Source organism: Cygnus olor, chromosome 5, assembly GCF_009769625.2.
Source record: "Cygnus olor isolate bCygOlo1 chromosome 5, bCygOlo1.pri.v2, whole genome shotgun sequence".
Classification (NCBI taxonomy): Eukaryota; Metazoa; Chordata; class Aves; order Anseriformes; family Anatidae; genus Cygnus; species Cygnus olor.
The window spans coordinates 64,937,231-64,951,479 of record NC_049173.1 but is presented as its reverse complement, the minus strand read 5'-3'; the positions used below and the strand labels follow the sequence as shown (position 1 = coordinate 64,951,479).

The 14,249-nt window shown below is 37.4% G+C and overlaps 1 protein-coding gene across 12 annotated transcripts in view; it reads left to right on the top strand.

Annotated features, from left to right (window-relative positions):
• GALNT18 (polypeptide N-acetylgalactosaminyltransferase 18) overlaps positions 1 to 14,249 on the top strand; it is a 318,100-nt gene that overhangs the window by 252,265 nt on the left and 51,586 nt on the right. For all 12 annotated transcript variants that reach the window (XR_005820445.1, XM_040559347.1, XM_040559346.1 and 9 more), the window contains one exon: positions 12,098 to 12,283. Coding sequence is in view for 11 of the 12 variants with exons in the window: in XM_040559347.1 (XP_040415281.1) it covers positions 12,098 to 12,283 (186 nt within the window). In the remaining variant the exon portion in view is untranslated. The remainder of the gene's footprint in view (positions 1 to 12,097; positions 12,284 to 14,249) is intronic.

The window sequence follows — 14,249 nt, the reverse complement described above, 5'->3', positions numbered from 1 at the left end:
AGCAGAAGATTTTCTATCAAGAGCAAGCCTGTAGCAATCATTTTGTCTTTTAAAGCAGCCTATGTGTTTGATGAAGCTTCCAAATACTGTGTTACAACAAAGTTGTTTGTACCACTTTTAGAGATGCATGAACAAATATTCAGTGATTTGCCTCAGGTCACAAACTAAGTCATCATCAGAGTCAAGAGAATGTAAGCCCAGGCTTCGACTTAGAGTAATTACGTGTGTCACAAAGACTTTGTGCTTGCAGATGAATTTATGTTCACAGAGATATAATGGATCTGTTAAATGGGTAAAAGACACTTTTGTTAGAAGGTAATAGCTCTTTAATGGAAAAGGAATGGGTCTTGCTCCCGCTAAAACATATATCAAGTCTCTACATCAGATGACCTAGAGGGAAAATTGCATTTATAGTTCAAATTGAGTAACAGGACTCTACTTTTATAAAGTATATTGCCATAGTGAAATTAGTTGTATTTACAATTAAATAGCATAAAAAATACATTATCTTCCTTTCCCGTTAGTCTAAAGGTTTGTTTGTAGAGCTTAAACAAAACTGATCCTGATGCTTTTTTTGTTGGTGGAGAACTAGAGGGTGGTTTATGAACAGAGAAGTAGGAATGAGTAACATGATCAGAAAACGTTCCAATGTTCTTTGGGGTATTGTCTATATTGTCCTTCTATGGCAGGGCAAGCAGACTTGAAGTCTGTCATGCCCTTCTCTGATCTTTTTTTTTTTTTTTTCCTTAATGCCAGGGCCGACTTCCTTTCCCTTTATTTTTATTTTTATTATTTTCACAGAATCATCTAGGTTGGAAGAGACCTCCAAGATCATCTAGTCAAACCTCTGACCTACCACTGACAAGTCCTCCACTAAACCATATCACTAAGCTCTAAATCTAAACGTCTTTTAAAGACCTCCAGGGATGGTGACTCAACCACTTCCCTGGGCAGCCCATTCCAATGCCTAACAACCCTTTCGGTAAAGAAGTTCTTCCTAATATCCAACCTAAACCTCCAAGTGATTTGGCTCTAGCTTGATTTATCTGTTGTTGTTTTGTTGTTTGTTTGTTTGTTTGCTTGTTTTTAAACCTCCCCTGCCCCAGCATTTGGGATCATAATTGTTGATTGCTGGCTACTTTACCCACTCTCTGTCATATGGTGCCTAAAAGCCAATTAATGGCTTACATGTCCCATCATTTCTGATCGAAAGTATTTGTGCATCCCTAGGGTTTCTCACCTGAGATTTCTTTCTGCTAATATGCCCTTATAAAAGTGTTCTTTTTGATAATCACAAGCAAGTGCAACTGTTTGCATTTGCTCCCAAATCTCCATACGTATCTGAAAACATTTTGGGCTTTTTCCTCTTTACATAGAAGTTTCCAGCAATTTTACCTGTCAGTGTTTTTAATATCAGCCACGGATAACATGAAATCATTAATATACTACATGTAAAAAGACATCAGTTTTTGTTAAGGAAAACTTTGTAACACTGTACAAGTTAGGCTGTAGTTTCACAACACATTACACTCAAACAGCTGTCTGGTTTATATTTTCTCCTCCTTCTTCTTGCCCTCCTTTGTTCACAGGCTTGCACTCCGCCCATGCTTTCGCTGCACCAGCATAGCTGTCTGAATGGCTGCTCTGTATGCTGTGTCTCTAACACCTCCAGTTCAGATATAAACTGTACATTTTAACTTTTTTTTCTTTTTAACTGCAGGATTTTTTATGTTAATCAAGTTGTGATTTACCATGTTGCCACACAAACTGTTGTGTGAGGAAAATTGAGAGGTCAGTGTGCCAAAAGGTAGAAATAACTGGGAGTGAACAAAAAAAGTTAAGAAATTTTTCACCCGGCTGCTGTGTTGTGGAGCTGTTTGCATGGAGAGAGAGCACTGGGATGTGTCATGTTTGCATAACATCCGTTTTTGTCCTTGCTGCTGGGTCGCCTTTCATGGCACTCCACAGAGTAATATGGATGTTTCCCTAAATTCCCTTCAGAAAAATGAATCTAGATGTTTCCCATTCTTGCACTATCAGCCATCATAACTTGCTGTGGTCTTAAAGCCATATTGTAATATAGATTTTTATTAAGTAGGCCTTAGTCCTTCCCACTGGGGAATGATTTGCTTTATAGAAAAAGTCCTTAGTGTAAGAACTCGGGTACTGTTGAACAGTATTGGGCTGGTGATATGCGAAGGAAGAGAACTCAGAACTACAGGAGTAACAATCAAGTTGCTACTTTGAGATAACACTTAAATACTGCTTTTTAAGATTGTGATATCTATTTAACTCCATTTTATGAATTAAAAAGAGAACATTACTAGACGGAACTCTCCAAGAAAAATTTCTAAAGATTGACCAAACCTTACTTCTTACAGGGAGGATCAAATGCTCTCATAACCCACACTTTCACCAACATTAAATAAATAAAATAAATAAATAAATAAAGTGTTTAACAATGCAAATAGGGTTGAAGAACTAGCCTAGCACTCTGTGTAACCAGATTTTGTTTTGGAAATTACCTCAATTTTTCCAAAATTTTGTTTTGGAAATTACCTCACTGTATTAATATCCTGAATATCAAGATGACATACTAAAATTCCCTATTATCAAGGCTGCCATTTTTTTCAGAAAAATAAGCAGCCTCTATTGAGTATAAAAGAAGGAATTGGCTTTAAATTGTCATGCCTCTAAATGGGTGCCAGTCGTGACATAACAAACTGGCTTTCAGTGTCTTGTTCTGTTTTTGTGTCAAGCCTCCAGTAGAATAATTGTTTTTTTTCCCCCATTTTGCCCATGAATGCCTCAGCAGGTAACCTGCAGCTACAGCATGTCTAATTATACATACAGACAGCATTACCAGTTTTCCAGTGAATCATTTTTGCATTTTTGCTCTTTCTGGAGATTAACAGTTCCCACAGGAAAGCAAATGATTGATACTGCACCAGCAGTACGTGACATCGCTCTACCCTACAAGGAAGGAAGAAGAGGCTCTTGGAGGTTTCTCACAGATGTTTTTTTCACTGCTTACGCCTGTGTGGTTGCACATTACCAGCTGGGCATTAATATAGACATCTGGATGTTTTAAGAAAGGAAATTGTTTGCAGTGGTTCGGAAAGGAGTAAAACTATTATAAGTCAATATGCACTTAAAAGTCTGTGGGCTTAGGTCAGATGGAAATTAATTAGTGCATTATTATAAGGTAGCCTGATGTTTAATATCCCTGCTCTTTATGTCATAGCATGGTGGAAATGACAGTCTAGCTACTGGTATTACGATCCTTCATGGATTAATCTGAGAAGGTTCCATGTTCTTACTAGTTTTAAGTTAATATGTGTCTGGAATCTAAACTTACAGAGAGTTTTTAGTTATGCAAGACTGTTTGAGTTTGATTGAGTAATCTAACAAAGATCAGAGAAAGACCTGTGTGAGAAGGCAAGGGATTGTTGTGTTGTAACAGAACTGATTAGGTGACCCAGATGGATTCTGCCAGAATCAAGTATGTTTGGGTCAAAGCTGCAAAAGCTAAATACCTTCACATGTCATAGCACTTTTCGCTTGGTGTTGTGGTTTAACCCAGCTGGCAGCTAAGCACCACACAGCCGTTCGCTCACTCTTCCCGCTCCCTCTCTGGGATGGGGGAAGAGAATCAGGAAAATGAAGCCTGTGGGTTGAGATAGAGACAGTTTATTAGGACAGGACAGGACAGGAAAGGAAAGGGAAATAATAATGATAATAGTACTACTAATAATAATGTGTACAAAACAAGTGATGCACAATGCAATTGCTCACCACCCGCTGACCGATGCCCAGCCTATCCCCAAGCAGCCGGCCCCCCACCCCGGCTAGCCACCCCTATATATTGTTCAGCATGATGTCAGATGGTATGGAATACCCCTTTGGCCAGTTTGGGTCGGCTGTCCTGGGCCTGTCCCCTCCCAGCTCCTGCTGCACCCCCAGCCTGCCCACTGGCAGGACAGAGCGAGAAGCTGAAAAGTCCTTGGCTTGGTGTAAGCACTGCTCTGCAACAATTAAAACATCAGTGTGTTATCAACACTCTTCTCATCCTAAATCCAAAACATAGCACCCTACTAGCTACTAGGAGGAAAATTAACTCTATCCTAGCTGAAACCAGGACACTTGGTCTTCTGGTACCAATCAAGTCTTCAGGATTAGTGCAAGATTAACAAGGTTGATCAAGCTGAGTGCACCTGCAGCAGAGGAGAGGAAGGCAAAAACATCAATGAAGGGCAATGCAGTATGTTGCGCTGTGAATACTTAACCAATGTTGATCTGATAATTCAGTTTACTTCATTTTAACCTTTTAGGGTAAAAAGTGATTTATTTTATTTCCTACTCTTGACTTATACTTGACAATGTAGCAGTGATTTATGTCAGTTACTTGCCGTGCCTAGCAATGAGATAGACACATTTGAAAAAAGAACAGGATGAAGCCTTATACCCTAGTGATCCTTGAAGCGTGTTATTTCCTGGTAACACAAGGCATAGAGTAGTTTCCTGCAATTATGGAACAGCAACACAATATACGTGGTTTAACAATACATTGTAAAAGTTTTACAGCTCATGAAGATAAGTGCAAAATTAATCCCTGCAGAACAAAACAATTTTAAAAGTACATAATGAAACAACTAAAAGGGGAAGAAAACTACTGACAATTAAATATGGGAGGAATCTTTACATGTATTACTTTTTCAATTAGGATGTTTTATAAAGGCACAATTAATGTTAAATGAGGCCTATGAGACAGTTAATGATGAATTCAAAAGTAAGATTTTAGGGAAAATTTACATTTTAAAAATCAAGAGGACTTCTAGTTATGTTAAAACCTTTTTATTTTCTTCCACAAATTCTTTTAGATTGTGTGTGGGGGGGTGTTTTTGTAGGCTGTTTACAGTTCCATATTATCAGCTTGGTTCTGGAAGAAAGCTATCATCACACACAAATAGATAAGTTTACCTGAAAGTATGAAAGGCTCGTATGATGATGAGAAGTAGAATAGTCTTCAGAAACCTCATAGGGCTTCAGTAAAACAGATGAAGTAATTTTAAAAATTTCTCTCCAATCTCTGATATGCAAAGAATGCATGCTGTTCTGAGCTCTGACTGTTGGCAGTCAATTGAAATTGTTACACCCCAATTTCCCACTCTGCAGGGGTATACACAAGGTCATGATTTTCTTCTCCAGCCCATTCAGCATCTGGAAGCAGGGAGTAAAACAGAGCTTCAGTAAGCAGTGTTTCTTTTTTTTTTTCTTTTTTTTTTTTTTCTTCCTGTCTGCCTGTATTCTGATTTTTCAAATTATGCATTTACATGACTCAGGCCAGGACTCTGCGTTTAATTCTACTGTTATGGCAGACTTCTTCAATGGGAGGAGCCTGTTCAGGACCACTGTGATAAGAGTAACTGCACAGGGATTCTTGGTGAATTTGGGGAAGATTAGCCAAACCCTACAGTACTTACTGTAACTATTGCAATTATTTGGTGAATGTTATCTGACTTCAGTGGAGATACACCTAAATAAAGATTCATATGTTTCATCTAGTGACTATAGTTTTTAGGATTACAGAGCCAGATATACAAATATACATGACAACCCCAAAACCCTCAGGGTCCAATCCAAAACCCACCGTATGCTACTGGAAACATGAACATGGATTTCAGTGGATTTTGTATGTGACCATCCTCCCTATCCTTTCTGCAGTCAGTTGTCAAAACACCAAAATAAAAATGCAGACCCAAAATGATCACAGACCCTGCTCATGGTATGGAATAACAATAGTTTTTTTCTATTTGTCTGTAAAGTATCAAGCTTATTATTGGCTATTGCTAAATGGCAATAATGTCAACAGTTAACAAGATTCAGAAATATTTTTTGCATTAAATTGTTCCCCAAAACATACGTTTAAGATAATTGGCTCCTATTTGTTTGTATCCATAGTAGTAATTAATTCACACTGACTTTTGTTTGTTTGTTTGTTTTTCTTCAGGGTGTATCTTTAATGAGTTCTTCTAATTTCATCTTTAGCAAACTTCACAGAAGCTAGATATTGCTTCAGCTTTTTGAGAAATCCCAACAAACCACTTAATTATTAAAAAGTTTTGTTTGCAGTCCAAATGAAATGATGGTTTCAAACAAGGTCACATAAGTTCTCAGAGAAACTGCATGATCTGTGTAAATACAATGAGTGCAGTACATGCTAATAAACTGCTCAACATTGTGTAGGTTTTTTTTTTTTTATTAGATTAAGCTTCCACAACATGAAAAGAACACTCAGTGATTAAAGAGATAAAAAGAAACACTATTAATGAGGAAGTGTTATATCATTTTATAATGAAGTATAAATTAAATATTCAAGAGAGACATCAGCTTCAGAATTGTAATTGTTTTGATTAAACATGCAAATTCAAATATGTTTAAATTCAATTGAAAATAATTTACTAGAGGATGTGGATTTAAAAACACATAAATAGAAATGGAGATTCTTTGTCTAGTAAAGCATTTTCCAGAAGTGAATGGAATTTGCTTTGAGAAGTTATGACAAGATTAATGTAGACATTTGTAAGGATGTCACCCATCTGTGGTCCACACTGCAGGCTGTGCAACTGCTGTCATTACTGCCCTTATTTTGATGGGAATGAGTGACGGATGATAGCACAGTGATATTACGGCTTATACTTTTAAAAATGCTTATGGAATCCATTTGGTGTGTTACTGCTTCTGCATCTGTCCCGCTTGTGCTGTTCCACTGGTCTGCCACCTGTGGTGGTCCTTTACTCCTTTAGCAGAGTGGAGGTTGCAACTGATGCGTTGGGCCATGACTTGGTTCTCTCTGCAGTGCTTTATGTGTCTTACGCTTTACTACTTTCAGTGTGAAGAATGTGTTTCTTGTTTGCTCTGTGGGGCTACTTTACCCTTGCTGCACATAAATTCACGCAGATCTAAGTTCACAGTTATATTGCACATGTAATGTACCTTTAGTAAATTAACAGTAAGCAGTGCTTAGGGCTGGGACAAATTATCCATGTATGCTGCAACAACTAAGATTTAAAAGAAAGGTAGTTTCCTACCTCCCTTTTTCAAATAGATTCTCTGTATTCACTTAGTGTTCCTATTGTCTGCTACTTGCTGTACTTAGTTTAGATCACAGGCTCTGCTGATTTTAGTTTTTCAGCTTCATGTTAGTTGCCTTGGCACTGCGACTGTCCCGTTACACCTTGCATTTTGGTCTGGAATTTCATCACCTTTTGATAGTGATAAGGGAACCTTTTCAAGAGGAAGAAGCTCTCTAAGCCCTTCTTGAGGATATTCCAAATATATAAACCTCCTCAGGAAATTCAAGAATAAACAGCTACTTCTAAGTTACTCTTTTGGAAGGGAGCGTTGAAAAAACACTGAAGTGGATTTTGAGTGCTCTTTGAAAGGCATTTGTTCTTCTAACAGAATTTTTATTTTATTTTGTTTTGCAAAGTAAACCAACAGGAGCAGAACTTTAAGAAATTCCTCCAAAGAAAAGCAAGCTTTCTGCACTGCTGAGGCTCTAGCAGTGATGTTAAGTACTCTGACAGATAAGCAGTCCCTCACACTCTGTTAAAACAAAACAAGAAACTTTGTAAGGACTTTGCCTTAAGGCAAATCTGAGCCCTGTTGTAGTTTTGAAATCGGTGCTTTTATGGAAGGAAATGTGAATTGCAATTTATTGTATCATGATGATGAAAGTACATGTTATTTTGGCACATGTATGTATGTTTAGGGATTTGGCAGGAAATTGGGACTATTGCTAGCAGTTTCCACCTCTTGCTACCACAGGTAAAAGATCTTCACAAGCAATAGGAAAGGGCACAATGTTTCCTTTTAACCACAGTTTAGGAAATTCATCAAGTTCCTTCCTTACAATTTTTATGAGTGGTTTTGTCATTAAGTATTACTGATTGAAGGGGCAGTATACTTAAAGGCATAATATTTAACTTCAAATCATTGCCTATTGTAAAACAAAAGATTTTGTTAAAGCTCTTTTATCTTTAGACTTCCTGCCAAAGTCATTGGTGCTAACTTGGAAAAACTTTACTAATTTTAAAACTTTATTTATAGGCATCACATAAAATAACAGTGCAGGGAAATGGGAAGGGTATTATTCAGTATACTTGAAGCCTGAATAAAAATTACTAATGACAGCAAAAAACTAGCTGTGGAATTCACAGGGGAAATGTGTGAAGGTGTGAGGAATTGACCCCTCAGTTCCTGTTCTTAACTAACTTGACAGTCTCTTGTCTGCAAGAGTTTTAATAGATGAAAATCAGACCATTGTGAAAGTCTTTGCTCTGAACTGAGTCGTTAAGAAAATATATTTCTTAACATTATTTTTTTTTAATTAAAAACTGTCTTTCCCCAAAAGGCGTAGGGTTCAGAGTATTTAATGATTCTATCCTATACACTTTTGATGTGAGATTTATACCTTATCTGGATATCTTTAAAAATCATAGTGTGTTGGATGGCTCCAACCATCTCCACAAATAAAGGTGGCAGGGGTGGGACAGGAGAGGTCAGACTGAAGTGTGCAGTTGGTCTAAGGAAAGAAAGAAAGAACAAATAGGCGTTCTTGGCCTAGCTGCAAAATTCCCTTATTTCACATATAAGCAGGGAAGAATCAAGAAAAGCTAATGCTTTCTGTAGCAGTCAGTTATTCATGTTACAGTGTTTAATATTCATATATCCTGCTCAGTGTAGTGTTTAGTATTTAGTGTAGTAGGGCTAGCAAAACCCTTTGTTCCTTGCCTGGAGATTTTCGTTGTGTGTTCGAGTCGGGATTCCAGAGTCCATCGAGATTCCAGGAGAGTTTCATGCCATTTGAAAATCCAACTTTGATGTCTCCATACATTTCTTTGCAACTGGTTTCTCCCTAAGTGCAATGAAGCATTTGGAGAAAAGAGTTTTCACATCATGCTGTACTCCCATGGGCTCAAAATGCTTGTGGGAGAGAAGGGTACTATGGCTTGTCCTTGACCATCAGAGCAAGTCAGGATTGTCCTTTCTGCCCTCATTAAGTATTGTAACTCCTTTCACTCTGCAAATACCGTGCAAGGCTTTGTAGCCTACATCTAGGGTAGCACTTCTTGTTTAGTGCTGTAACTGCAAGCTCTGTATACAGTAGCATAATTTATGATTTGCATATCATCAGATCACATTTGTTTCTCCTGTATTCCTCTATAAAAAGTAATTAATTAAAGGACTTTTTCTCATCATGATATATAGAAACTATTAGCTCTTACACAGGCAGATAGTGATAAGACAAAGGGGAATGTTTTTAAACTAGAAGAGGGAAGATTTAGATCAGATGTTAGGAGGAAATTCTTCACTCAGAGACAGTGAGGCCCTGGAACAGATTGCCTAGAGAAGCGGTGGATGCCCCATCCCTGGAGGTGTTCAAGGCCAGGTTGGATGGGGCTTTGGGTAACGTGGTCTGATGGGAGGTGTCTCTGTCCTTGGCAGGGAGGTTGGAATCAGATGATCTTTAAAGTCCTTTAAACCCAAGCCATTCTATGATTTTATGATATACTGCTAGTCCAGTTTTGGTGTATGTGAATCGCATTTTCATGGATTGCAAGAGTTTTTTGCTCAGAAATAATAGGATTTGCTTTTGAATCTGTTCAATACAACCCGTGTGTTCTGTCAGCATCTGTATTGATAGCTCCTTCTTAGCATTAAATTTTTAAGTTAATCCATAGTTCTTGCAGAGTAATTAATTAGTCTTTGGAAATAGAACAAAGATTGACAGTGTCTGATACAAGGGGGTGGCCACCAGATTTGATTTATTAGAGTTTATTCAGGTACTAGGTAGTTCTTATTTACAAACTGTATGGAAGACTTGGTCAACTCGGGGTGTTTTATGAAAGCACATATGACTTCATTATAAAGTGAAATTAGATTTTACTGATTAGTGAATCTGTACTAAAATTACAGATGAATGCACTCTTTGAATTTTCAGATTCTGGAAAAAAAAATCAGATATGTGGAAATACAGCTTCTTACAGACAGTGAACTTCTGGCTGAGCTTGTTGTCAAGATGGCATTCAGACCTAATTGAAAATCACACAAAAGATTTGGTGTTAGCATGTTGTATTTGGAGAGAGGCCATCCCTATTCAAAATGAGCAAAGGCTAGGCAGAGTGAGTAGGCAGGGCATGTAGCATGTGAATTGTGTTGACATAGGCTAAGTTATGACCATCTCTACATCTTCCTTGTCTTTTATTAAACTAATTTAAACAGTGTACAGTGAGTAACTCTGAAAATTTATAGTCGGATGTCAATGCTGTACTGAGAAATAGCTTGGATTGCAAGCAGGCATTGAGTGAGCAAAGACTGATGATACTTCACATTTAAATTTTATTAGGAAATATAGCTGAACCATTTACAATTAAACCATTGAGAAACTAGTATTTTTGTTAGCTTGCTAAGCTGGATTGCCCACTTTATATGAAAATTAAAAAGAACACAAATGCTGTTTCAAGATTATTACTTATTCCTGTGCCAGATCAATGAATGGCCTATTTCTTTTTAAATATTTATGAACATCTCAGTTTCACTTTGATGATGGTAGTGATTAAATTTATGTATTCTTATAGTTTTCCAAGTTAGGGACACAAGACATGCTGAAGTCTTTTCAGCTCCCTTCTTGACCGTACCGTAGGTCCATGGGATAGCTGATCTTCCAGAGAGCTTTGAAAATCAAGGCTCTGTCTCTTCTCCCGGCATATGCTGAATGCAATTAGGCACCGGTTCAGAAAAGGCTTTGTAAACATTCTGAATCCATGCCACATTTTCTGGTCTCAGGAGCTGCCAAATGTCTAAATGCTGTATTCAAGCCAGATGTCTAAATATATAAAATGAATGACTGAACAAAGTGCCTCCTTAGTAGAGCATATGACTATAGGGCAGACACACCTGAGGTGTCTGAGACCAGCTTCAGATTGTGAACTTCTGCCAACCCACATCCCTGAGCACTGGGAGGGACACCAGATTATACACTCTTGGATGAGCTGGACAGGGAAAGGAGCACCTCACTTTCATTTTTTGCTATTTTGGTGTATGACACCAAACCTCAGGAATCTCTGCTAGCACTATCATAAGACAAACTCCTTCATTCTCATAAGGCAAATATCATAAGGCAAACTCCTTCATGCTTACTTTTCAGTGCAGTATGCCTATCTCTGGGACACTGAGGGACTTGTTCGGTAGGATCAAACAGTTTGAGTACATACAGGTTTTCATGTGAACAGCATCCACTAAACCATTAAGAATCTGCTGCCTTGATCTTTTTAGGAAATTCGCATAATACGAGATGCACAGGAAAAGAACTTGCATGTAAAATATTTCAGCTACATCACTGACTGTTAAGGCTTCAGATGTTGTTTTCTCTTGAAGTGAAAGCAGGGAAGGAAATCAGAAATGAATATAATACTCATGATAAATGGTACGGGCATTAGCTCAACTGTGATACTGGTCAAATCTGAAACACTTGAGCAGGTACACTAACCTACATTAGAAGTGTATTATTATTTGTAAGGATAATGTGTGTTCAAATTGTTCATAGAACGTTTTCACTAGATAATCTTCCTAATCTTTTGCATTCCTGAAAAGAAATAAACTTGATCCTTTCTGAGCTATGTTTACAGGAAAGCATAAGATGCATATATATGATCTTAAAAATTCCATTGGTTTAGTTTCTCTGTAATGTAAGGCTGGCTAGCCCCAGATTCTGAACATTGCATGTATGTGTTGAGAGGGACTGTGCAATCTAAGAGAAATACCTGCAAGACTTTAAAACTTGAACCCAGATGCTATTGTATTTGGATGCCTTATAAATAATTTTATTAATAATCTTGAGGATAGCTAAATTCATCCCAGAAAATTGTGATGGGTGGCTAATGGTAATATACGAATTCTGTAGTAAGGTAGGTAGTGTTAATAATTCATGGTAAGGGAAGGTAATAATTTTCTCCTCCCACAACTGTCTAAAAACGCCACTGGCAGTGGTGTAGGGAGCTGTCACTAGCAGGTTGTCTTTTTCTCTTCCTAGGTGTGGCAGTGTGGAGGGAGTGTTGAAGTTCTACCTTGCTCAAGGATTGCCCACATTGAAAGAGCACATAAACCGTACACAGAAGATCTAACTGCTCATGTCCGGAGAAACGCACTAAGGGTGGCTGAAGTCTGGATGGATGAATTTAAGAGCCATGTCTATATGGCATGGAACATACCCCAGGAGGTAAGTAACAAAAACTTGTGTTTGCAAGCTTTGGCTTTACAGCCTTTGGGATTTGGTTCCTACTCTGAATTTTGATTTTCTGCTAGGAATTTTTTTGTTGTTATTTGTATACATGTATAAATATGTGTCTTAGGTATAGATATAAAATATGTCTCTACATATATGCCTACATATATACATACATTCATAAATACATATGTAGCTGTACCATTCTAGAAGTAATTCCTTTGTCTGCAGGTTCCTTAAAAATGAATTTCTTGTCAACCTCACTGACAACTTTGCATGGAGACTAAATTTAAACTAGTAGTTGTAGAAATGTGAAAAAAAAGAAGCATCAAATCCATATTACACATGTTATTTTGAATTTGTGTCTCTTACTTACAATCACACAGTTAAAATTCTACCAGATTTTGAAGGGAAGCTACTAAAGGGCAAGGAGTGTTAACATCTATCAATACAAAAGTGGTTGTATCAGTTGTTGTTATTATTTATTACATGGAGGTGTCCTGACTGTGCCAATGTATCAGGAAATAAGCCTTTTATACTAAATTTTAGAACTAATTTGTTAAACAAATGAAATATAAATGTAGTTTGTGGATTGAACTGATTTCTTCAGGTCACCAAGTCTGTCAAGATGTTTGCATGCTAGATCTCGTACTGACAAAACTGATTTCATTTATAGTTTCAAAGAGGAAAAAAAAGTATTCTTATTTTTTTCTTCCATGTCCATTATTTTTCAACCACAATTGCACTAATCATTGCACTAAACTGCTTAAATAGATTGTAATGCAGATTATATTCTCTTTTCATTTTCACAAAGGCTATTGCTGTCAAACAGCAGTACAAACTTAAAAGCTGGAGACGGCAAGTGCTAAATCAGTTTTTAATAGTGCTAGCCTCTTCTGCAGTGTAAGGAGTTGTCTTTGTTGTAGGGAAGAATCTATTAATACATGTATCTACAGAACCAAGCATAAACAACCTTCATTTTTATTTCTTACTGCTGTCGAAAACTAAATAAGCACATACATAGCCACATATTTATTTAAAATACACTGGGAAATGTCTTATTTTTCACAACTGAAATAGACCTTTAAAGCCTGAGTATACTCATTACCTAGTAATTGCTACAGGATGTCTGGAGACAATATGGGACCTTTATGACCATCAGAGGTTTTTCCTGTCAGATGGGGTCTGCAACTTAGAGGTGAGCCCATTCAAGTGCTGTTCATCCAGCTTCCATCTTTTGCCATATGGAAAATAGGGAAGGAATTAAACAAGCACTGGGACTTTGTTTTGTTCTGACAGTCTGATGTGTGCTCAAGTACCCCAAGTCAGTTGTATAATTCAAAGCTGTTTTAATCACCTTTGTGTTCACTGTGCGAGTCCTGGTGCCAAGAATCAGGTCATAAGCTCTTAGGAGCTTTGGGACTTTCTTTTCCTTTCCCATGCTAAATTTTGCTACTACTGAACTGATTCTAGAGCAGTAGGAATTGGGCATGTGTTTAAGAAAGTCTTCTGACCTTTTACAGGGAAGAGGAAAATAGCACAAAACTACACTTCCAAGCACTGTAATTGAATCAGTCAGTATATAAAGAAAATGTACGTCATTAGTGTGAGACTGCTTTTATACATCAAAGGGTTAGGAGCAATGCAGTCTCTGGCTGGTATAAAAACATCATGAGAAAGGAGTATTCAGTGTAAATTTATGTAAAAAGTAACTTACATCCAGTGGGACACTTTTAATACAGACTTCCATTAGGCAGGGTGCAAAGATACACTCTGCAAAAGGCTAGATGGGGATGGACTAGGTCAAATTCAGATATCGGACTGGGTAGCAATATTTTTGTTTCATCTTTGCTTATCTCAAGATTAAACTAAAGGTGAAATGCAGAAGAGAGAAAGTCTTCAAAACAAACGTAGCTTAAGCTGAGGCAAAAAGATGTCAAGACATGATCGTGAGAGACGT